General features: G+C 37.4%; 1 protein-coding gene and 1 long non-coding RNA gene across 2 annotated transcripts; one reads left to right on the top strand and one right to left on the bottom strand.

The window, feature by feature from the left end:
* Nucleotides 1–987: 987 nt before the first annotated feature.
* Nucleotides 988–23710, bottom strand: sh3bp5a (SH3-domain binding protein 5a (BTK-associated)). Its single transcript, XM_065285094.1, has 9 exons — nucleotides 23364–23710; nucleotides 21310–21372; nucleotides 18611–18739; nucleotides 10181–10345; nucleotides 9875–10005; nucleotides 4666–4708; nucleotides 4362–4581; nucleotides 3898–4230; nucleotides 988–2264 (listed from the first exon to the last, which is right to left on the bottom strand). The coding sequence occupies exons 1-9, from the start codon at nucleotides 23436–23438 to the stop codon at nucleotides 2065–2067; spliced, it is 1359 nt and encodes a 452-aa protein (XP_065141166.1). The 5' UTR covers nucleotides 23439–23710; the 3' UTR covers nucleotides 988–2064.
* LOC135775370 (uncharacterized) lies at nucleotides 4715–7301 on the top strand. The gene is made up of 2 exons (XR_010543866.2): nucleotides 4715–6102; nucleotides 6564–7301. It is a non-coding gene; the product is annotated as an uncharacterized lncRNA (long non-coding RNA).
* Nucleotides 23711–25164: the final 1454 nt, after the last annotated feature.

The raw sequence follows: 25164 nt of genomic DNA, 5'->3' as shown, positions 1-25164 counted from the left end.
GGTCAGTAGAGGAATTTATTGGACAGCGAATGACTGTTGTTCCTAATGCGTCCAGTAGGGGGAGATAAATATATATACAGTCTGTACGTACGGCAAAACACCATTAAATACTATACACTACACTACAGCATTGCACAGTGTTTATGTGTACATCATTGATGTTATAAAGGTAAGTTAGGTTACACAACCTGACCCAGAATTTGGTTTGTTGCCTCAGGGCAATACTGTGCTATAATGGTACAAAAACTCCCAAGGTTTTAATATAAATATTACACAAGGAACAAGCCATATATGCTTTAGAAAAAAAACAAACATCAATCACAGCCAAACATGCACACTACTACTAATTGAACACTGCATGTTTAAATTTTGATATAAACATATAAACCAACAAACGTGTGTGTATGTGTGTGTTATGCATCATTTTGGCATGATATTGCCTGAATATAACTGCACATTGTTGCCCATTAAACTAATTAGTCATATGTTTGTGATTAACTGGGATCATTTGTGATTTATGTTCAAGATTCAAGATTTTTTATTCGTCACATACACGATTATATATAGCATATACTATATAACCAGCAGTGAAATGTCAGGGTCGCTCCATGGACAGTGCAATATTAAAGAATACAACACAAATAAAAAATACACATTAATGTAGATATAAAAAAATATTAAGAGTAATATATATATGATGTTTGTTAGAGTAAAACCTTCTAATGCATACATTGCTTGTTACCTTGTAACTTATCAGATAAAAACCTTGGTGTTAGTACCCTTAGCACAATGCTGCCTTGGGGCAATAAACAAAAACATGGACTAAAAACAAGTATAAAAAAATAAAAAAGTCTTCAGACAATACTTATATATACAACATATGTTTAACTTCATGCGGTGCTGCGCAGACCAATCAGCGGCTGACTTGATTTGCAGTGCATGCCGGTTAGAAATGTTGTCCGAGTTGAGCACTGAAGGCAAAGAGTGTCATGCTGTGAGCATCTGTTTATTACACAAATATGAATTTTGTGCAGTGATAACACATTTGTAACATAATAGTAACAAGACAAACATTGAGTATAAATATATACATTTACACTACACAAGTGGAAAACTATGAGAAAAGTCTGAGATGACAGAGGAACATTGACACATTTTTTAAAAAATGAGTAAAAAACAAGTGCGGATATCTGCTAAGACTGGCATCCCCCTAATTTCCTATATCAATTATGAGCTTTATTCTTTAGTCATATAGAGAATAACGAGTCTCTCTCAGCAAGTTGATGTTAACTAACATCTTACTGCTAAGATATTGACCTACAATTTAAAAGATAAAAATATCATTCAGTCACTGACAAACATCCAACATGAAAAAGAAGTTGCCTTAAAGGGACAATAAGTAGGATTTACCCCCATCTAGTGGTGAAATTGTATTTTGCATTCAAACGAACAGTGCTCTCTAGCGCATCGCCTTTCCAAATGCGTATTGCAACTAAGGTAGCCGATATGTAATCACTGATCTCCTTGTCTGTGTCAGCCGGTTCACGTGTTCTGAACGAAAACGTGTTGTGGAAACGCATTGGTAGGCTAGTGCTATGTCCCTCTCTGCTATTATAGTTTATCAATACGGTGGAACGACATGGAAGCCTCCTTGGACTTACCCATTCGATGAAAATAAACAGAAGAAATTCTTAGCTTACAAAGAAAAGTCAGATCACTGGAAGAGGTCATTTGACACCAATGAAGACATTTTTATGAATAAAAACATTGATTTTGATTAATAAAACACTTAAAACCCTACTTACTGTCCCTTTAAGTTTATTAATTGGACGCCGCAGGAGAAGACAGAAAGTAAGAAGACTTAAACATGAAGAACATTGACTCAGTGACGATTCCAGTCACGTCATAGCTGATGTGTCTACACGTCGTAACACTGTTTTCTGGGTTCAGTCTGTTTTGAGATAATAATACTGAGATGATAATAATAGTTTCACATACAACACTGGGTGGAGTTTGACACATAAAAGTCTTAGATTTGAGTCTTTTGTGCTGAAGGTGTCCGATTTAAACCGTGTTTAGTAGCAGCACTGCAGATGTGTTGGAGGTGACGGTGTAAGAGATGCTGTCAGTTTCATTATCATCTGTAGTTTGGAGTGATAATCTGCTCAGACTCTCCAGCTGTGAGCTCTTCTGACTCATGATGATGTTGTTGTTGTTGTTGTTTGTAGATTCAGGTTTACCTTCAGCTCCTTCTGCCCTTTCACCTGTACAAAAACAAATCTTTTAATTTACTAATTTTGATTTGATACAAATTTATTTGCCTTAGCTTTAGACAACACGCACAAGCTGCATTTCCATGAAGGATTTGCTCAAAATGTTTGTTTTTCTAAACAAACGTCGACAAAAAACTATTGCAAAACGACTGGGTTTTCATTAAGTGATGTTATGTGCTTAAAACATAATTTTGTGTCCTGTGATAAGCCATTACAAAAACCATGGCAAAAGGGGTGGGGGGGGTTTGACTTCATACGGTACCGCGAATATACGGATGGCTTAAAAAATATAGCGAGGGCGACTCGAATGTTATGCGCTTGTGACGACACATCAAACACACCTCTTCTGGTCCTTTAACCAAGCATATTGCACCATATTTAAAAAAAATCATGTGCCTTTAACACACATCAGGTGACCTGTAAATGCGAAAAAGAAAAAACTTTTCCATTGGAGTTTTGCAATTACATTCCTTTTTCGAAATTGCAGGAAAAAAAACACCTCACCAGAGCATCAAAACGTTTTTTTTTTGCGATTATGGGAGTTTATGCATACTTTTCAATTCACTTGTGCAATTTGAGGGTTAAAGGGCCGTTCACACTTTAACGGTAACTATAACGATAACTATATAAGCGTCAACAATGATAACTTTGTTCATTTCGTGCAGATCATTTACCTTTAATGGCATTAACAAATTTAGCATATTTCCTATAATTAATGGTTTTTGTGTCACTGAATATGTTAATATGCTATTCTTGTTGCATTTACTCATCGGGTAACTAGCCGATGTCCTCAGCACGCTGCGTTTCACGTAAATCTAATCAGTGAATCTAGTAGTTTCGAGGGACGCACAATGCTAAGATCGTCACAACGTGTATTTAGCCCATCATGTGTGTGGCTCGTCATGTCAAAATATGTGTTCGGCGCTTCATGTGCGCACCTATGTGCATCATGCGTTTTGTCAAAATACATACCTGCTCCACACGCGTCTAAAGGGTTTATGAAAAAATAAGTTTAGTTTAGTTTTATACTGCGTTCAGACCAGCTGCGGTAGAGGCGTCAAGCGCGAGTGATTTCAACGTTTAGTCAATGTAAAAATGCGTTGATGCGCGTCTGGAGGTCTCGCGGCGCAAATGAGGCATTTAGCGCAGTGCGGTAGACCCGATTCCGCCTCAGTCGCGGCAACGCTCAAGATGCGCGAGTTGACAAATTTGAACTTTGGTGGAAAAACACGCAGCGTTAACCAATCAAGAGCTTGCTCTAGTCATGATGTGATTACAGGAAGCAAGTTGCAGAAGCCCCTCCCATGACGCGAATTTCCGCGTGAATGTCTCGATGACTAGAATTTCACGAGCGAATGAAGTGAGAACACTCAAAATGTTCAAGCGGCGAACTAGACGCGGTAGACGTGAATTTGATGTCTCAAACGCGGCTGGTGTGAACCCAAGGTTAAGATAGTGTCTTGCGAGTATTTTGTGAACGTGAGCTTTATCATTATAGTTGTGGTGTGAACTCCGCTATTCTCTTTAATATAAAACGATTTTTAAAACTATACTTTTTCTAGTTATCGTTATAATGTAAACGGCCCTTAATGGAAAAGCAGATCAGGTCATGATAGGTTCTCACCTCTTTCCTGTTCACAGTCAGGCGATGATGCTCCACTGCACTCACTGCGAGGTCCCAGCACAGGAGACACCTGCTCAAAACCCTCCAGAGACCCGGAGCCCGGCAGCTGAAGAACATCCGGGCAGACCGACGGTGATGAAGGACAGGATGACGATGAAGGGTACGGACAGGAGGACGAGAGCTTGGGATAGGTGTCAGGAGAGGAGGGATACGGGCAGCGCAGATCTACAGGAGCAGAAGTGGAGCTCTGACTGCAGGTGGATTGTGTCTCTGGGTCATCTTCTGATGTATAACCATTACAATTCTCATCCTCCTCAATGTTCACAGAGATCACTGTAGCACAAACACACACAATACACAAACATCATGTTTAAAACTTCACGCCTCTCTCTGATCCAACCTGCACACCACCCATAAAATCAGGCCTGTCCTCCACCTATGTTGGTATGCATGACGTCACTCACTAGATATGCCATCCGACTCCATTTTAAAGTTGGTGATGTCGTCATTATTGGCCCGGTCGTCTTCGGCCCCGACCCCTCGGCCCCTGGGTCCCATAGCAGAGAGTCGTCTCCGTGTGTGGATCTCATCTGAGATGGTCTCCAGGTTTTTAAGAGCGGTCCGGTATTCGCCTTTGGCTTGGGTCAGTTTGGCTTGCCGATCATCCACTCGTCTTTTAAGTTGCTGTAGGAGAGGTCACATAAATTTATGATTAAAATCTAATATGCACGTTAGATTGTTTTCAGCAGAAAAAAGAAACTGGCGTACCTCGAGCTGTAGGTAATATTTCGCCTTCAATTCAAAGTACGGCCTGCAGAGGGAGATAAAGAAATGTTGAAATAAATCAAGTCTCTTAGCGTCTCTATGGCAACAGCAAAACTCTTGGTCAGTAAAGAGGACGACCGCATTCCAGCTGGAGAAACACATCTGGAAAACATTAAAGACGACGAACTACATCTACAAATCCACTGACACAGAGCTGAGGCCTGGGGTGGGGCAGGAAAAACAAAACCATTTCCATCTCCTAAAAACTGGACTGAGACATTTTTGGTCTAACAACATTTCTTTGAGAGAAAAGAAAAATCTATGTTTGTTTTCTTATAATTTGGTTACACTTTACAATAAGGTTGTATTGTTTAGCATTAGTAAATGCAACATGAACTAACAATAAGTAATATAGTTCTTCAGCATTTATTCATCTTTGTTAATGTTAGTTATGTCAATACAATTGTTCATGTTAGCTCATTGTCCACCACTGTTACTTTAGATTTGACTAAAAGCATCCAAAATAATTCATATTTTATCATCTTCAGTGACGTCACCCTTTGCCTATAATTTGCAAAATCGTTGTGGCATTTTATCAAGCAGATTCTTGAGGTTTCACCCTGAGATGCATTTTATTAAAGGAGTTCACATCTATTTTGGACTCTTATTGGCTGCTTTTTCTTTCATATTCAGTCTAAGGCCTTCATTTAAATTTTTTTAATATAACTTGCTTTAAAGTTTAAAATCCCACTGTATTTAATCATTTTATCACTTAAAATGCATCCTCGAACATCATAATAGGTAAAAGTTTTTCTGTGACTAAATGCTTTAAAACAGCTTGTATGTAACGCTACACCATTGCCTCATTAAGTATATGTGGATCTATTAATATGCAAATTAGTTCTCGACTCTACTCTTTATGCTCTCCACTCTTTTCACTTGGAACATAGATATAAATGTGAATAGATGCTACATTTGGCAGTTTCAGAAACAAAATTTATATGTAAACTGCGCATTTGCAGTAGTAATGTTTTAGTACTGATGTTAACTCAGTCCTCGCCAGCCTTTTTTTTTTGTTGTTGAACATTTGTCCACTAGCATTTTATGTGATTTTCATAAACATTTCATAAAATGCCTTTCAGGGAAAAAAATTCTAAAAATATATAAACATACAAATATTCACCTTATTTTTCACGACAACAAGGGCGGCGCCATTTCGCTCATTTTGTCAACGTTCTTCCGGCCGCATAGACGATGAGCAGCTGAGGCAGTGACTGAAGGCGACGTGTTAAGCTTAAAAAGCTCACTCGCGCGCCTTTATGTTTCTTTCTTACCAATTTTAAGCCAACTGAGGAACACCCTTATCCCAAGTAATGGTTCGACTACGATGTTCCGGTAACTTTAAACCACGCCGGGTGTTGAAAAGGTGGCCAGTTTCAGGTAAGCTATCTTAGCTAACTTTGTGCTCGTTCGCCTAAAGTTAGATTTGTGATGTCCGTTCTACAAATACACTTAAGATCAGTAATGTTAGTTTATAAAATGCAACTATTTGAATGGTTTTAATTGTCCACCTATATTTTTATATTTACGATAGTACAACGAGATATTATAGTACATTGCATTCTTACAGTAGCCCACGTGATTCCTACAAGTTACGGAGATTTCAGATGCTAGAATGTCAGTTCATTTCTCATTCAGATATTGATAATGACATATTAAACAACGTATTATTTAACACTGAAGTTAAAGGTTGTGTGTATAATGTTTCTGTCTCTTTTTAATGCATCTCTCTTACACACTGTTCTGTTTAAGTATGGGTGCCATTTATATATTAATTCTCATGATGCAATTTTCTTTTAAATACTAACATAAAAATGTTTATGGTTATATTGTTCTCACAGATGCATTGATGTTTAGTGATGCAGTGGACAACTGTGAGGATGATACAATCAACATGTTCCTAAACTGTGATGCAGAAACACAATGGGAGCATCTATCCGTCTCTGACCACAACTACACTTTAAAATCACAACTCAACCTGAAGCAACATACATCTGATATGGGAAAACAATGGTGCGGTTTCCCGGACAGGGCTTATCCTGGTCCCAGGCTAAAATGCATATTTGAGCTACAATAATTTAAAAACACCTTTTACTGACATACCTCAACATATATTAGTGCCATTGTTTTGTCACAAGATGCGCACCAGTCTTGTTTTTTTGTAGGATTTGTTTGTAAAAACTAAAATGTCCTAATATAATTAAGGCCTAGTCCTGTAAAACCTGTCCGAAAAACTGCTTCAATGCTTCTGCTTCATGTGTTGAGCTGGCACAAATGTACATATCTCTGCTGAGAAACAACCATCTTTGGTTCAGCTTTACACAGGGTTGATATTGCATCCATTACACAGTCGCCAAGCACTTTACCAGTACATACACCAACAGCTTCCAGATATACGCTTGGGATCAGCTCCTGATGACTCCGATAAAGCGGTGTCTTTATTTATTGCAGGGTGGTCTTGCTTTACCAGTTGTAAAGTTACATTAAACCTTCATATGTGATCAGATGTCATGCAGTGATATTAATCATTTACAGTGTGATCAGATGTTGTGCATTTATATTAAACATTTACAATGTGATCAGCTGTTACCTGTCATGCAGTTATATTAAACATTTACAATGTGATCAGATGTTACCTGTCATGCAGTTATATTAAACATTTACAATGTGATCAGATGTTGTGCATTTATATTAAACCTTTACAATGTGATCAGATGTTGTGCATTTATATTAAATCTTTACAATGTGATCATGTTGTGCATTTATATTAAATCTTTACAATGTGATCATGTTGTGCATTTATATTAAACCTTTACAATGTGATCAGATGGCATGCAGTGATATTAAACATTTACAGTGTGATCAGATGTTGTGCATTTATATTAAACATTTACAATGTGATCATGTTGTGCATTTATATTAAATCTTTACAATGTGATCAGCTGTTACCTGTCATGCAGTTATATTAAACATTTACAATGTGATCAGCTGTTACCTGTCATGCAGTTATATTAAACATTTACAATGTGATCAGATGTTGTGCATTTATATTAAACCTTTACAATGTGATCAGATGTTGTGCATTTATATTAAATCTTTACAATGTGATCATGTTGTGCATTTATATTAAATCTTTACAATGTGATCATGTTGTGCATTTATATTAAACCTTTACAATGTGATCAGATGGCATGCAGTGATATTAAACATTTACAGTGTGATCAGATGTTGTGCATTTATATTAAACATTTACAGTGTGATCAGATGTTGTGCATTTATATTAAACCTTTACAATGTGATCATGTTGTGCATTTATATTAAATCTTTACAATGTGATCAGATGTTGTGCATTTATATTAAATCTTTACAATGTGATCATGTTGTGCATTTATATTAAACCTTTACAATGTGATCAGATGTCATGCAGTTATATTAAACATTTACTATGTGATCAGATGTAACCTGCCATGCAGTTATATAAACCTTTACAGTGTGATCAGTTATTATCTGTAAGGAATTTCTTAAACCATATGTGAGCTTTAGAGATTCCACTTAAAAGGATTTTAGTCTCATGATTTGAAGGAATAAGTGTTGGCAAGTTTGCAAATGAATTCTATCATGGTACCACATAAAAACGAAATAGTTATTGGACTGGCTAAGGTGCACATTTGCTATAAAAAAGACGAAATCACTGTGTAAATATTGGTAGACAAACTTTTAATAATTTTCAATGCTGCTCCATCAACTCCTGACAGGATGAGGTAATTAAATATGCCAGGTTACTTGTCGCGGCCGCTTCATATCGTCTAACCACGAGACTATTGATGGGACAATATAAGACTATCCAATCGTCGTATGAAGTTTTAACCGTGCTCCTAATTTAAAACATTTACAGCAGTAGCGATATTTGTCATTTCACTAAAGTTATAGTGAACTACAAACAATCTTCTAACCACCAAACTAACCACCGAATGCACTGTGCCATATTAGCAGCGGAAGTCGGTTGACAAAATGCAGAAGAGCGAAGAATTAAAAAGGGGCGTGGCGGAATAAGGTGAATATCAAATGAAAGAACAGACCCTTTGCTTTCAAACAAACAATAAACAAAACGTGAAAAAATTTTCCATCCTATCTATATTTTTTTTCCTCTGCTTATAAATTCTTAAATGTAGATATTTTGTTTAAAAAATAAAAAAATTGCAATTTTGTGAAGGAATTTTGTTAGAGATCAGACTCAGAACGATTATCAAAATGTACACAGAGTTTAAAATTAATAAATAGTTTTTTGCTTCAGTTTTTCTTTATAAAGTGGGTAAGTGCGGTTTTATAGATAACCAAAAAAAGTAAACAAAATTTTTTATGCAAATTGATTTTCTCCTTATTGACGAGATAACTCGTTAATGGAGGGAAAAGAGGTAACAGATTAGTTTGTGACCAGTGGTTAGGGTTAGGGTTAGGGTTAATCCCAGGGTTAATCCCATTTCTCTGTCTGGAAAAACTCCAACTTTACGGAGAAAATAATGGGGATGAATTTGCACATGGCTTGTCTTAAAGCAACACCAAAGAGTTTTGGCTCTTTGCTCCCCCTAAAGGTTAAAAGCGTAATTGTTCATTACCACTGTCTTAAATACTGCAGCATAGCTGGCTCTGATTGGATTGTAGGTCTGCCGTAAAGCAAGTTTTTGTAGTTTTCACTCGAACTACAGGACCACTACCCGACGGTTGGAAACTTCTTTAGTGCGGTTTTGGCCGATAGAGGGCTGTCAAGGGAATGTGAAAGTGCCGTTCACCCTGTTTTGAGAGGATGAACCACTGAAACTTTTTTGGAAACGTTATTTTAAGGTACAAAAAACTCTTTGGTGTTGCTTTAAAGCATAAAAACACCACATAGACATAAACAACAATAAAAACTTGATTTTTTACCATAGGGGGACTTTAAGCATACGCCTTTAGTTTAAGATTTTAAGATCGCGGAAAACATGTCAATCAAGTGTTTTCTAAACTTGTGAACGATTTCTTTTTGTAACTTTCTTATTGTTATTTATTTGCATGTAATCCTCCTTAATGCATTTGTGTAATCGAGCTGATGATGTTTTGAGTGGATTGCGTTAAGTTTACACTTAGTTGTGTGATTTCAGTCAAGTCCTCTGACCTGGACTTGTTGATTGTGCGTTTGAGTTTCTTCTCCATTTGTCTCATGTGGCCGATGGCGGCGTTGTATTTGGCCGCTGTTTCTCTGTGCTGGATCTCGCTGCGTGTCCTGCTGTGCTCCGCCTCCATCACCTGCAAGAGCCAATCAGAGTGTTTAGGCAAAATGTTGTTATTTGTGAAACAAAGTCCCCAATGTGTTGCATCCCCTGAACTGTGGTAAAATGGTCACCGGTGGGCATATCTGCATTATTGTATGTGCAGTTTGGTTATGATTAGTTAATTAAACAGTTGTCTATCTCGTTCTCACCCGCTGTGTGGCGTGGTTGAGCATCTCTTGCCATGCCGAGTCGAACTGTCTACTGTCCTCTTCCAGTAAACGCTCCTCGGCCAGCGCAATGGTTTCCTTTGCTGCCCGCAGGATCTCGATCGCCCGCTGGTACTCCTGTGTCGCTCTCTGAGCTTCTAACTGAGCCTAAAAAAACATTTACAGCGGTTTTACACTGGACTCTATTTCAACAAATTTTTTACTTTACAAACCTATAGACAATTCACCACAATACAATAATAACAGCAATGAAAATATATTTGTTGAGATCCAAAATTGCATAAGATTTGTTTTCATCAAATGAAGTTCTTGAATCTTGAATTGTTTGATGACTGGTCTGTAAGTAACACAGCCTGCAGATTCCTGTGTCTTTTAAGAGGATATATTGAAGGTTTCATCATATATTTCACTTTTCATTGCTGCTTGTTTCTGCAGCACACATTCTTCATATCAGCATTAGGACAGGACATGCATGTATGTGCATGTAAGACCCAAACCATGATTTAAATGTGAAAAACTTCACTAAACCATCCTGATGCTCAATGACTGTCACCAGAGCCGAGACATTAACCAGATTAATATAAACTATAAACTGTTCAATGACTGCTTCTCTCTCTCTCTCGTTTATTTACAATGATAGATACTGAACTTCTTTGCAATATTTAAACATACATTATGTATAACACATATTATTCTTAGTTCATTAGGAAACTTAAATTCATTAAGTTTGACTGATTGTCATTGAGTCTGGACTGAGGAGAGTCTGGACGGGGTGTGCCTCATACATCTTGAAGACGCTGTCTCTTTGTTTGCCCCCTAGTGCCTGGCTGCAGTACAAGTCGTAAACCCCGTCCTCTTCATTCAAAGAACGGGACTCGGCTTTAAATAAAAAAATATTTACACTTTCAATAAAATTTTCCAAAAGATGGTTTTGGTCCTCAAAGGTAGTTGTTATCACACTGATATATGTTTAATTGTTCATTTTAGCTGAGTAATTTCTGTCTGGACTGAGGGAGAGTCTTGACTGACCGAGAGTCTGGACTGACGGGGAGTCTGGACTGACGGAGAGTCTGGACTGACGGAGAGTCTTGACTGAGGGAGAATCTGTAACGATCTAGAGTCTGTAATGGCCGAGTATGATTGAGAGTCTGAACTGATTGATAGATTGATCAAGAGTCTGGACTAAGGGAGAGTCTGCACTGCCCAAGAGACTAAACGAGTCTGGACTTGGGGAGAGTCTGGAATGAGGGAGAGTCTGGACTGACCAAGAGTCAGATCAAGAGTCTGGACTGAGGGAGAGTCTGGACTGAGGGAGAGTCTGTAATGATTGAGAGTCTGTAATGACCGAGTCTGATTGAGAGTCTGAACTGATTGGTAGACTGATCAAGAGTCTGAACTGATTGATAGATTGATCAAGAGTCTGGACTAAGGGAGAGTCTTCACTGCCCAAGAGACTAAACGAGTCTGGACTTGGGGAGAGTCTGGACTGAGGGAGAGTCTGGACTGAGGGAGAGTCTGGACTGACGGAGAGTCTGTAATGGCCGAGTCTGATTGAGAGTCTGAACTGATTGGTAGACTGATCAAGAGTCTGGACTAAGGGAGAGTCTGCACTGCCCAAGAGACTAAACGAGTCTGGACTTGGGGAGAGTTTTGAATGAGGGAGAGTCTGGACTGACCGAGTGTCTGAGGGAGAGTCTGGACTGAGGAATAGTCTGGACTGATGGAGAGTCTGGACTGACGGAGAGTCTGTAATGATTGAGAGTCTGTTATGACCGAGCCTGATCAAGAGTCTGAACTGATTGATAGCTTGATCAAGAGTCTGGACTAAGGGAGAGTCTGCACTGCCCAAGAGACTAAACGAGTCTGGACTTGGGGAGAGTCTGGAATGAGGGAGAGTCTGGACTGACCGAGAGTCTGATCGAGAGTCTGGACTGAGGGAGAGACTGATCAAAAGTCTGGACCGACCGAGAGTCTGATCGAGAGTCTGGACTGAGGGAGAGACTGATCGAAGTCTGGAGTGAGGTAGAGACTGATCGAAAGTCTGGAGTGAGGGAGAGTCTGATCAAAAGTCTGGACCGACCGAGAGTCTGGAACGAGGGAGAGTCTGGACCGACCGGGAGACTGATCAAGAGTCTGGACTGACCAAGAGACTAATCGAGTCTGAACTATGTGAGAGTTTGGACTAGGTGAGATTCTGGTTGAGAGCCCGGTCCAAATGCGAGCCCGTACTGAGAGCCTAGACTGAGGGAGAGGCTGGGTGTAATTCAGAAAAAGTCAACAAAATTTCTGTATCTGTGCAGATTATGGTCTGTTTAAAGTTGTAGCAGGATCCTTTGCTTTGGTCAGTGTAATGTAAAAGCACAGCAGTGTATTTTTTTTTGCTCTACAGTATAAATCTCTTTATTGGTAGATGACTAAAGCCTCTACTGTACAGAGACACACAATCCTCCAGACAGATTCATCCACTCAGATGACGTGAGTATCTGTAAGATGAAGGACGTGCTTGAGGTCATGACCAAACAAAGTAACGCGTCACATCCAACGTGTCCAAAACTGACCTTTCAGTCCATTGTCTAAGCTGACCATTCAACAGCCCCAAACAATGCATGTACTGCACCAACACAATAGTTGCATTTAGTCCACTGCTGTCGCAATTTTATGATGGCATGTCGATGTGGGCACAAAACTGGGACACTGTCTGATATACTGAGCATTGAATCTTTCCACTGTCTTAATAACAGTAGTTGCAGATCCTACAACTTGAGTTTCAAAATTTATTTTGGGTAAAAATAATTTGTACTTAATTATAGATATTATAATATTATATATATTATATTATATTATTATATATTCAAAATCTTTTTATTAGCTGCCACACTTCTGTCTGTCTAAACACACACACACACACTGTCACTATGATTAGTGTTCATCATACATCACGAGACCACAGCTTTAGCTACCTACACTAAAAGTGATGACAGCAATCTAAATGACCTGCTGACATTAGGACCGAGCTGGTGAAACACAAAGAGCTACAGAATACAGCGAGGACTCCAGCAATTACAAGCACAAAGCCGTCACTGTTGTTACATAACTCATAAAGACCCGTCCAGACCCGGTGCAGACCGCTCAGAGACTCTTACTGTAGACTAGTGGACCGTTACACTTAAACTAGAAAGATTAGCAATGCAGTGTTTGAAAAAATAAATACAAGTCGCAATACTACCACTATTAGTAGTGTAACAGTAGATTAGTTGTTCTCAAAACGGTATATATACAAGCTGCTGTTTCCAAACAGTCACTGGTAATGGATAGGCAACATTATGCCAGGATGACAAGTGGGAAAAACTATTTTGCCAATTACCATAAGCCTATGCATAATGAAAGCGATGTGGGGAGACACACTCGTTTTTCCAGGTGCGTCCGCGAAATGTGAGATAAAGCTTATCTCAACGTCAGCACCCGATGTGTGTAATCAACGGGCGCGTGACGTCGACCAGCGTAGCGCAAGCCTAGGGTTCGGTTCAGTGGAAAAAAAAATCTAGGATTCGGCCGAACCCGAACCCCGTCAAAAAGCCCGGTATTCGACCGAATCCGAATCCTGGATTCGGTGCATCCCTAATTTAAATTGGAATGACTTCCTCTTTACTTTCACAATAGCCAATGAGAGAGGGAGGTGAATGACAGACCTTTTAAAATGGCTTGGCCTTTCCAGTATTGTGGGAAATATCCATTTTAGCAAATCAGTTTCAATTAACCTGTTATGTGTGCAGTTAGTATTAATAATACTTACTTATAAGTAATGCTATATAAAGCGGTCCAACCTACAGTATATTCACAGCTGATATTGGTAATGTAGATGTATTTTGCAATAATACCACATATTCTATATAATTATATTATTTTCCTTGTATCTAATGTATTTACTAATATTATTTTTGTTGTAAAGCTGATTTGCAATATTGCTAAATTCTCAAAAGTGCTATTAAAAATAAACTTGAATAAATGATTCCCAGATATCTGTAAATTATAATAAATGAGGTTTTATCATATTAATTGTATTTAGTGCAAATGTGTGGCTTCAACCCATTTGTTTACACATTTTCTGTTGAGGAATGAATCCATGATTTTTCTTCAGTCTGAACATCGAATGTCCTCTGCTTTTCTGACCTATTTCTCTCCGGCAGCTGTGATTCAGATGAATTTTTTATGTGAAGTGTTCACTGTAAACTCAAATCCGACTAAATTAACATTTAATCACTTCAGAAGGCACAGAATCGCTTCGATACGCCCTAAACTCTCTCTGACTCGCTGAAGTGAGCGACCCAGTTTACTGACAGTCATCTAATCTACACACAGGAAGAGGAAACTAGCGGCTCCACCAGCACAATAACTCTCCCTTCAGAGGAGATTGTGTTCACAGGAATTGTTCATCCAAAATAAACATTTATTTACTAACCCTGATACTCTTTCACAACCGCATGCTTTTCTCTCTAACACAAAGTACAGATGTATTACATGGAGTGGAAAGTAAACTATTCATAGATTTAAATCTCTTAAGAATAATACGTGATTTAAACTGTTTTGTCTTGTTTTTTCCCTAGCCTTTGAATAACAAAATAGTTGCAAGTAGAGGTCTTCTTGGGTCCAAAGAAATGCACCCGACCCAAAATGACCCCGAATCAATTTATACCCAAAACCTGACATGCATAAATAATTTTTTCTTTTTAAAGAAAGACTCGAGACAAACCCGAGAAAATTAGGAAAAGGACTCGATGCAGCTCATTTTTGTTGAATTATTCCTCTAATCTCTTACTTTAAATGTGGGAATCTCTCTCTTTCTTTCTCTCTCTTTATCCTTGCACTGTACAAAAAGCAGCATGAAGTTAATTCAACCTACTTTTTTAAGTTTTGACCTGTGATAAGTTGACATAACTTATAAAAACAAGTTGAAATTGTTTAACTTAATTTTTTAAGTTAAAGTAACACAAAATATGTTGATTTGACAAATATGCTGCATTTTTTACAGATAATTCACCTGACAGATCATTTTAGTGCAAAACAAAACATCTCCCATGAGATGCTGTTTCGTACCGTGTCCAGTCTGATGTGATTGTATTTGTTGTTTTGCATAAAATTACTTAAAAATGTGCTAACTATACTGTACACATACTGCAAAAGAGTAAGCTTAACATGATCAAATGTTTACAATTATTTGAATATTTGTATATGCGCTTTTGATTAAAATGATTATACATTTGCATACGAGATGATGTCACTGTCGGTGCTCAAGTCATGCTTTGCACCAGCAGATTCACAAAATCGTTTAGCCAAACGCATGCTGCCTCAGTCTGGATACGACCTCTGCATGTTTGAGCCATGACCTTCATAGAGGTCACGTGTGTTCCTCTAGCTCATTTAGTAGAGCATTAATGATATCTTAAAGGGATAGTTCACCCAAAAATTCTGTCATCATTTACTCACTTTCATGTTGTTACAAACCTGTATTAATTTCTTTGTTCTGATGACCACAAAGGTAGATATTTTTGGTATGTTTGATACCAAATTGATCATGAGCCCCATTCACTTCCATAGCATTATTTTGTCCTATCATGTCAATGGTGCCCCAGATCTGCTTGGTTGCAAACATTCTACAAAATATATTCATTTGTGTTCATCAGAACAAATAGATTTATACAGGTTTGTAACAACATGAGAGTGAGAAAATGATGACAGAATTTTCATTTTTAGTCCCTTGTATCACTTTAGATTGAAGCATCTGCCAAATGCATAAAATGCAAATCCAAATGTATGAGGACAGGACAGACGTCTCCATGATAGTGTGTGTGTGTGATGTTGGTAGGACTCAAAAAAAAAGAGGACTCTTTAAAAAGATGACACAGACACTGAGGTGAGGTCAGCCGTCACACGTTGCAGTCGTCTCTCATTGACGGCTGAGATCTGATGCCCATGTTCGGGACAGAACAGATGCCCCTGAATGAGGTGAGAGACGCACTGCAAACACAAACATGCTGAGGTGTTAAACACAGACACACAAAATAAAAGCGCAAAAGGACGACAGATTCTCTCTTATCATTTCTCTGACTCGTGATCGAGCACAAACATCTGATTTATTTCTCCTCTAGACAGCAGTGAGATCAAATGAAAAGAAGAAAGAGATGACAGCAGGTGTTACTGTATGATGCGCTGTGATTGGCTGAATGAGGGGTGTTGCTGTGTAAGACAGCTGGTAATTTTCCTGTCTCATCTACAGTTTGACTTTGGCTCTAACATTCAAAAAATATTTAAGTTAAATAAAAATATGAGTTATGAAAAGTAAAAATAGGATTTGATCTGTTGACTGGACGTTGTCGGTCTGTCTGTCTGATCTCAGTTATTTTGTCAATTATTTTCCCCTGTCCAATAGAATTCGGTAGTTAGTGACTCATTACTTGTACAGTATGTTACTACTTTAAGTTATGAGTATCTTGTATCTTGGCGAGCTATGGTTACAGAACAACTTCCCCAACAGCGACTCACATTCAGACCAAAAAATCAATGGAGACCCGGTGTCCAAAATCACCTCCTGCATATAAAAGCTCTTTAATGACCGTGAGAGTCAACGTTTGAGTTCATTTACGGCTGTCACAAGGTGACATTAAGGAGAATTTTGGACTGTTTGCAAACAATTGACTCTGCATTGGAGACATCCGGTACTTCGTTACTAAAAACGGACTAAAGTCAAGTCACATTTATTTATATAGCGCTTCTTTAAATGTTGCATTGTGTCATATCCGCTTTTTGCAAAAGAAGAAAAGATACTACAGAATAAAACACAAGAGTTGAATATATATTATCATTGCAAATTTATCCTCCTAAAAAGATTTGAACCTAATCAAATTATATATTCTACAGACGCGAATAAATCGATAAACGTGAGTATTTAACATGTTAAGTCAATGCAAAGACGCGATAAATGTCCTGCGGCTCGATTCGCGTAAAAGAAACGCCGTTAACTTACGAGTGTCAGGTGTTTGATACGCGTACCGTGACAAATTAAAAAAATCTGAACTTTGGTGAATATTTGCACTGCGTTAACCAATCAGGAGCTTGCTCTAGTAGTGACGTGTTTACGACGTAGCAAGCTGAGGCAGAAACACAAAACAACAATGGAGGACAAATTGAGATTACAGGCTAACTAAAACTGGCAAATTGAGGGTATTTGGGATTTTCACTTGCAAATTTCACGCACAAATTAAAGGGGACAGAGAATGAAAAACCATTTATACCTTGTCTTTGTTGAATAATGGTAGTCTACTCGCATTCACAAACATACAAAAAGTGCTAAACATGCTAAACATCTCAGTCTCATAGAAATTCCTCTTTTAGAAACGTCAGCCAGAAAATGGCCCAATCTGAAAAACTGATGCTTATGACATCACAGGCATCTCACTGCCCCTCCACTTTAAAATAATTGGCTACATTTTTTGAGTGGCAGCAAAGTCAGCCAATCGGTAATGAGATTGCAAGTTAAGCCAGTAGGGGGAGCCAAATAGGTGCAAAACCACTTGTTTAAAATCCCCCACCCTAATAGAGCTATCTGAGAGAGGTTTTTAGGAAGCTTCTAAGGCATTACAGACCCAAACAAAATAAAATTTTGTCTACATGTCACATCACAGAACAAGGATAAATACGCCGTTCAATCATTCTATGTCACCTTTAAGCGAGTTAACTCAAAATGTTCAAGCATCCAACTACACGCGAACAGCACAAATTATTCGCTTCTTTCACGTCTGGTGTGAACGCGCAGTCAGACAAAGTCAATAAATATGATAATAACAGGTGTTATATACAGACTGTATTGGTGGGTGAAGGTGGTCATGTGATTTTGAGGATTTAAACTGGCACATGTGTGTCTTACTAACTAATCCTGTTGGTTAAGTCTCATAAAAAGTGTAAATACTGTGACTCTGTGGTGCTTCATAACCCTATTTGTTTATTCCAGACCAGTCAGACATGGCAACAAGTTTGGGAATTGGAAACCTATTAAAAATAACCAATATTTTTGAGATTTTATTTGGTGATGCTCGTGGTAGAGAACCTTATGACCACAACATAGCAACGACATCCATAGCGACGGTCAAACCATTGTTGCATAACTGTAGTCTCCTTTCCCGTGGAGGCAGACAGCTATGTTTCCTAAATTTAAAGAGGTCTAGACGGGCTTTCCCTAAACGTTTCCATTTCCTAGATAAGTTTCCGTTCAAATCTTCCAAGAGAGATTGCAAACCTTTCGACAGCGATTCTCATGGCTCAATGAAAGTCTGTTGGAAGCTGTAGTTTATGAACTGTTACGAAGACAACGGCTTTGCAGAATGATGCTATGAATGCTGGGTAATAACATCAACTCACATGACGTGCGGCTCGTCTGGCTTCCCAGTATGGTTTTGAGTCTTCAACAGCTTTACCGATCTTCTTCGCCTGCTCGTCCAGCTTGATGGTCGCCTCCATGAGAACAGTTCGAAACTTCTGTCTGGAGTCCTAAAGTAATAAAAGTATGAAAAGGACTTTAATTCCAAGTAAATCTGGATAGTTTCTATTGCTCTTTATCTGTAAATAGACAGAAAGGTTTCTGATGTCCAGGTGGTTGGATATGACATCCGTGTTACTATCTTTTACTATAAAAGCACTGCTTTCTACACCCAAAAAATATACACCCAGCTTTATTAACAAAACCTCTTTATCAGTAGAAAGAGTTCACATGCATGTTTGTTGTATAACGTGACCATGAGGGACTGGGAGTTATGTTGTGCCTGCGATCAATCTGTCATTTGATGGGTTTGGTCACAAACATTGACATTACATCCTTCCACACAGGAGCTCAATGACAAAAGAGATGTCAGGCGGATTCAAACTTCCTCCGTCAGGACATATCCTACATCATGCCGGTGAATCAGAGGCCAAATACAGTCAAAATAATGAGAAGTGTTGGTGAGTCTTATGTAATATATTTATAGATACAGAGCAAGAAAACTGTTAAAAATCTGAAATTAGACTAACGGCTGATTCACACTGACCACATCTTAAACAGTTTTAGTTCCTTGTTATGACGTTTTACAACAATCTAAACCCGACAGAGTTAAAGGGGACTTTGAATAATTTTTTGGTGTCCACAGAGTGCACATGGTGTATGTAGATAAAAAACGTGTTTCCATCACCGTGATTTTATGCACATTTTGAAGTACTGCTACCACCTCAGAAACAGGTGATGGAAATGCCAAATTTCAAATAAAAATTCCTTAATTCGCAAAGAAAGTGTTAGGCTCGCTTGAGGTGGCTTTTGACTTATGCAAAAAAAAGAGTTAATGTGAATAATGGGAGATGGAAACACATTTGCTGAATAAATTCGGACGTAGTAAACATTAAACATACCGAATCAATCCGTTTCTTTGTGATTGTTGTGGGCAAAAATCCTTGATCTTGTGGCACGCTTTCTTAAAAAATGCGATGAAATATACGGGATATTTATGAAATTTTATGCGATGAAATTGTGGGAACTTGCAAAAACTGCGGGAACTTGCAAAAACTGTTTGCAGCTTTTCAATAATTTTTACATCACATAATCACGTCACTTCATAACGTTCCCATGGCAACAGAGGACATGGCTGAAATAATTTTTCAACTTTCTGCTAAGATATGTGATTTTTGCTACGAAAATGCGAGGATTATGAAATCATGCAAGCCCCGCATATTTTACGAATGGAAATCTGCAATTTATGCTGCGAAAGTGCGGCATATTTGAAAAAATGCGGCCCCTGCAAAAATATGCGGACTTTGGCGGATTATGCGTTGAATCATGCGATCGCACAATCGCGTTTTTCTGGAGGGACTGCCTAATTCACATTTGTTTGTTTTTTGTGAATTTTGGAAAGGTTTGCTTCATGTTTGAATTGTTATAAATGAATCATTTTGAAAGAATAATTTGTTTTCAAGTCATTAGTGATCATGTCAAGTTGAGTGTTGTGTGATGTTGAGCAAACACGACTGCAATGTTGTACCACCGAACAATTTCATGCCGGAAACATTGCAGTAATAATCAGATGTGCGCAGTGATTTACCTGCACAACATCCACAAAATATTTCTAACATAGCTCCTAATAAAGCTCTTAAATTGCAGCTCTTCTTGTAAAGTTTATTCATCGCCTCACTGTGCTGATAACGTAACAGCGCCACTACAGTGGCGTAATGCGAAAACTGCAGTTTCAAATGACAATTCGCAGTGCAACGATTGTTCATGTTTTTCATCAAGACACATGACAGACAGCTGTCGAGAGCCGGAGGTGGCACCAAATTTGGTGGAGGTGGCCGCCTCCAAATTCTCTAAACCCTGGGGAGTGGTTTTCCGGACAGGGATTAGCTTAAACCAGGACTAGACCTTAGTTTAATTGCCTTAACATGCCTTACTAAAATCATTACTTGTGTGCATTTTGAGGCAAAACAGAGGGCACTGATGTATTTTAAGATGACGACAGTGCAAGTTGTTTTCAGTTTGGACAGCTCTTACATTTATTTAGTCTAATCCCTGTCCAAGAAAACGCCCCTGGATGTATAAAATAAGCTAGATTATTAGCTTTATAACTCCTTTATAATATCTACAGATGCTAACATATACTATGATACTTATCGACACATATCCATATTATCATCTGACACTATTAATGTACCGTAGTACCCCACAGTGTTTTTGTAAAGGCTATTTCACACTGATACAACAAACTAATTCATTCTGTTGGTGTTGGTTTGGTTGGATCATTGTGAATTTCCCTTAAGACTACACATGCTACATAAAAAACAACCAGAGTAGATATATCTCATTTAAATATAGCAGTGAAATAAATGAGTGCAGTGAACTCATGGCTATCAGAACAGGAATTCCGACAGGAGAGATTTCCTGGCTGCTCGACAGATATGTGAAGGATTTCAGTCACGTGTAAGACACTTCCCATTGGTCGTGAAGGTCGGGAGGGAGGTGCCGTAAGCTTTTCCACTCGGGAATTCCATCCACAACATTCCAGCAAACACAGTGACACCACCAAGAAAGCATAACGTACCTCTAGTTCTGTCTCCCAGCGGTTGATGTTATCTGTGGACTGATTCAGTCTCTCCAGCTCCCCCTGTTTAAGAGATCAAATCAGACACAGAGTTGAGATGGCAGACGAATCTTTTGCGGTGTCAGCGCAGCTGGAACAAGTTATCCACATGTAACCTAACACTGTAATAAAGCTCATGTTTATGTTTCCTCCCACACACACAATGTTTCAGGCTCTTGTTTTGTTACAGATCATGAGTTTAAGAAAAGAACGAATTTATTAACTTGCGCGTGCTTAAAAATAAAGATTTATACCACTGACCTATTTTTCATAGATATTTTATATGACATTAAAATATAAACACGCTCTTTTGAACCACACTAGAAAAGAAAAATGACACAAGCTTTGATGATTAAACTAAAGACTGTTCAAAATGAAGAGAAAATATTAATGTCATACATATTTGACCACAAAAGTAAGCACGGGTATATTTGTAGCAATAGCTAACAAACATTGTATGGGTCAAAATGATCAATATTTTTTTTAAACCAGACATTATAAGCATATTAAGTAAAGATCATGTTTCATGAGGATATTTTGTACATTTTCTACCGTATGAATATATTTTAAAAAATGTATTTATAAGTGTTGCTAAGGACTTTGTTTGGACAACTTTAAAAGAGATTTTCTCAATACTTTGATGTTTTTGCACCCCCAGATTTTCAAATAGTTTGTTTTTGACAAATATTGTCCTATAACAAACCATACATAATGGAAAGCTTATTTATTCAGTTTTTAGATGATGTAATTCTTAATTTAAAAATAAAAATGTATGACTGGTTTTGTGGTCTATAGTCAAAAATGACATTAATATTATAAACTAGACTAGAAAAAAATGTCTTAAGCTTCAATGATAAAACTAAAGAGACTGTTCAAGAATGAAGAGAAAATATTAATATACATATTACATACAGTAACAAAATATCAAGCCGTTTGATATTGCAGGTTAGGATTAAATTAATTTCACACTTTTGCAGATACTTATAAATGATGTATGACATTAATATTTTTACATTATTGTTTTCAATCTGATTTAAGCTCATAGTCCAGAAAAAAGTACAGTAAAAGATTTTTTTTTATTAAAGGGATAGTTCACCCCAAAATGACATTTTTATCATAAATCACCCCTGTGTCGTTCTAAACCAATAATCTTTCACAGATTGTAAAAGTGTCTGAATACTATTTTGTCTTTTATTTTTACGGCATTATAGTTTAATTTTGTAATATTTTGCAATGTGTGCTTGTGCTATCCTTCTTTGAACCTTATTTAATACGCTAATTAAAAATTATATTGAACTTTATACAGCTCTGCTATTTTTGGTTTTAATTGAAGCTAGTATATAAAAGGCAGGAACTTCTGCTACATGCATTGAATTAATGTAACAATGAAAATTTATTAAACAAATGATGTCATTGGGGTTTCCCTAAAACAACACAAACATCAATCTAATCAACACAAACATCAATCGGATCAACACAAACATAAATCTGATCAAACCAAATAGTTTTTAATTTCAGTTCATATTGGGGGAACTGACATTGCGATGTTTTGTTTCTCTTCAATGTGATAAATACTGGATGACGTCACCACATAACATGAAAAGTTCAGAGAGGTTTTAACTTCTGTTATGCATTTCTTCAAATATTTTTTTTTACTGAGAATTTTGTAATTTCTCTCTGTCATTTTAAACCGTTTTCATATCGTGTAACACTGGCAAAGGCTTCAGAAATCGTTTTCCATTTCCATAAATGTCCTCTGATGTAACTTGCATAGGCGCACACCGCGATGTCGACGCTGAAACGATATATTGTGCAGCCCTAGTTTAACTTCAGTTCTGTGCTCAACAAGTACAACTAAAGCCTAAGTTATAAAAACAAACCTTTACAAATCAATATAACATGCCACAAATCCCACCTATAAATAAACCTAAGGATTGACTTGTAATCCGGTTTAAATCGTTCAGACTTCAGGACTCCGTTAACTTGTAATGTTATTTTTAGTTGTCGTACTCTACCTGAACCCTGGGATCGAGCTCTTCTTCTTCTAAACAGTCTTCATCACACTGATTCTGTTTCTCTGTGTTGTTCATCTTGATAGTAAACGCGTTTCGGGTGTTGATGTGGGTTTCTCCGGGATAACGGACTCAGATCCGTCGGTCCCTCGATCTGTCCACATACAGATCCACGGGTCAATCCATCAGAACCACTAGCACATCGCCATTATCACACAATTTTACAGTCGAACATAATATTTCATCTGCTAAAGATCCAGATCCAATACAACAAGAAAATCTCCTGAGGAGAGAGAGAAGGAATGTGAACCCTGCCGCTCGCGATCCAAAAGACAAAAGTGATCGTGCCCGCCCCCCACTGTCTGTCTGCTAAAAGAGAGTCACTGCAGTTCAGAGAGAGAGAGAGAGAGAGAGAGAGAGAGAGAGAGAGAGAGAGAGAGAGAGAGAGAGAGAATGATTTTAAACCTTGCTTAATTTTGCACTGCACATGTTACCTCATGAAACATATTTACTTAAAAACCTGCGTAAAAATAATACAAAAGTTGTGACTACACTGAAGATGATAAAATATAGTTTCCCATAAGGCAAAAATTAATTTTAAAAAGTAATGCTCAATTAAATATACTTTTAAATTTGAAAATATATTTAATTTTAATTTCCATATATCAACATATTTAAAAAAAATGTATTTCAAGGGCAAGCAAATGCATTTCTAATTTTACATTTCATATGGAAAAAAATATTATTTGCCAAAATATATTTTAAAAATATATGCTAAATACAAAATATAATTTATTAAGTATCTTTTTGAAGTTGAACATATATTTAATTTTAGTGTTTACAGGTTTGTAACTTTAAGTTTTTCTTTCAGTGCGACGTGAATATATTTCCTTAAATTGAAATATATGTAGGACTAAATACAATGTATTTATTTTTAATATATTTTTAAATATACAAGAAATTGAAGTGTAAACATATTTTAAATATATTTCAGCAAATACATTTTTTGGCAATTTTTGTATAATTAAAAATATATTTTTGACGCATGAGTTTGATTAATTTAGATTTTTTGTTATTTCATAAAGGATTAGCCTACTCCACTTTTAAAAAACAAAAATTCTGATAATTTACTCCCAAATTACATCCAAAATGTTTATGTCTTTCTTTGTTCAGTCGAGAAGAAATTACGTTTTTTTGAAGACCCCAACAGTTTACAGTTTGTTGGACCCCAACAGTTTACATTTTCAATGCAGTTTAAAATTGCAATTTCAATGCAACCTCAAAAGGCTCTAAATGATCCCAAACGAGTCATAAGGGTCTTATCTAGCAAATTGTTATTTTTGGCAATAAAAATAAAAATATGCAACTCTAAACCACAACTTCCTGTCTTGCACTACCTGTGTGATGCGCCTGCGACCTCAAAGAATTGCAAAAGGAGGTCACGCGTTACATATATGAAACACACATTTGCGGACCATTTTAAACATTAGACTGAAACAAAGACTTTAATTATATCATTCATGTAACAACGTCAAAACGGTCCTCTTTCTCCACACTTCACTTGTAAACATACGTCACGCGTGACCTTTTGATGTAATGACGTATTACTTGAGGTATAGGTGCAAGACGACAAGTTGTGGTCTAAAAGTACATATTTTTTATTTTTCTTGCCGAAAATGACAGTTGTTTTACTAGATAGAACCCTTATACCTCGTTTGTGACTGTTTAGAGCCCTTGTTGAAACTGTAATTTTAAACTGCATTTAAGCTTTAAACTGTTGGGGTCCAATATAGTCTATTAAATT

Source organism: Paramisgurnus dabryanus, chromosome 19 (genome assembly GCF_030506205.2).
Source record: "Paramisgurnus dabryanus chromosome 19, PD_genome_1.1, whole genome shotgun sequence".
NCBI classification, from domain to species: Eukaryota; Metazoa; Chordata; class Actinopteri; order Cypriniformes; family Cobitidae; genus Paramisgurnus; species Paramisgurnus dabryanus.
Note: the sequence above shows the minus strand (reverse complement) of the source record. Positions and strands in the feature narration are given on the sequence as shown.

Coding starts and splice junctions, on each gene's coding strand:
- sh3bp5a (XM_065285094.1), bottom strand. CDS start 23,438: ATGAACAACACAGAGAAACAGAATCAGTGTGATGAAGACTGTTTAGAA. Junction 4,709..9,874: donor CGCACAATCAACAAGTCCAG/GTCAGAGGACTT, acceptor CTCCCTCTGCAG/GCCGTACTTTGAATTGAAGG. Junction 4,231..4,361: donor GGAGTCGGATGGCATATCTA/GTGAGTGACGTC, acceptor TTTGTGCTACAG/TGATCTCTGTGAACATTGAG.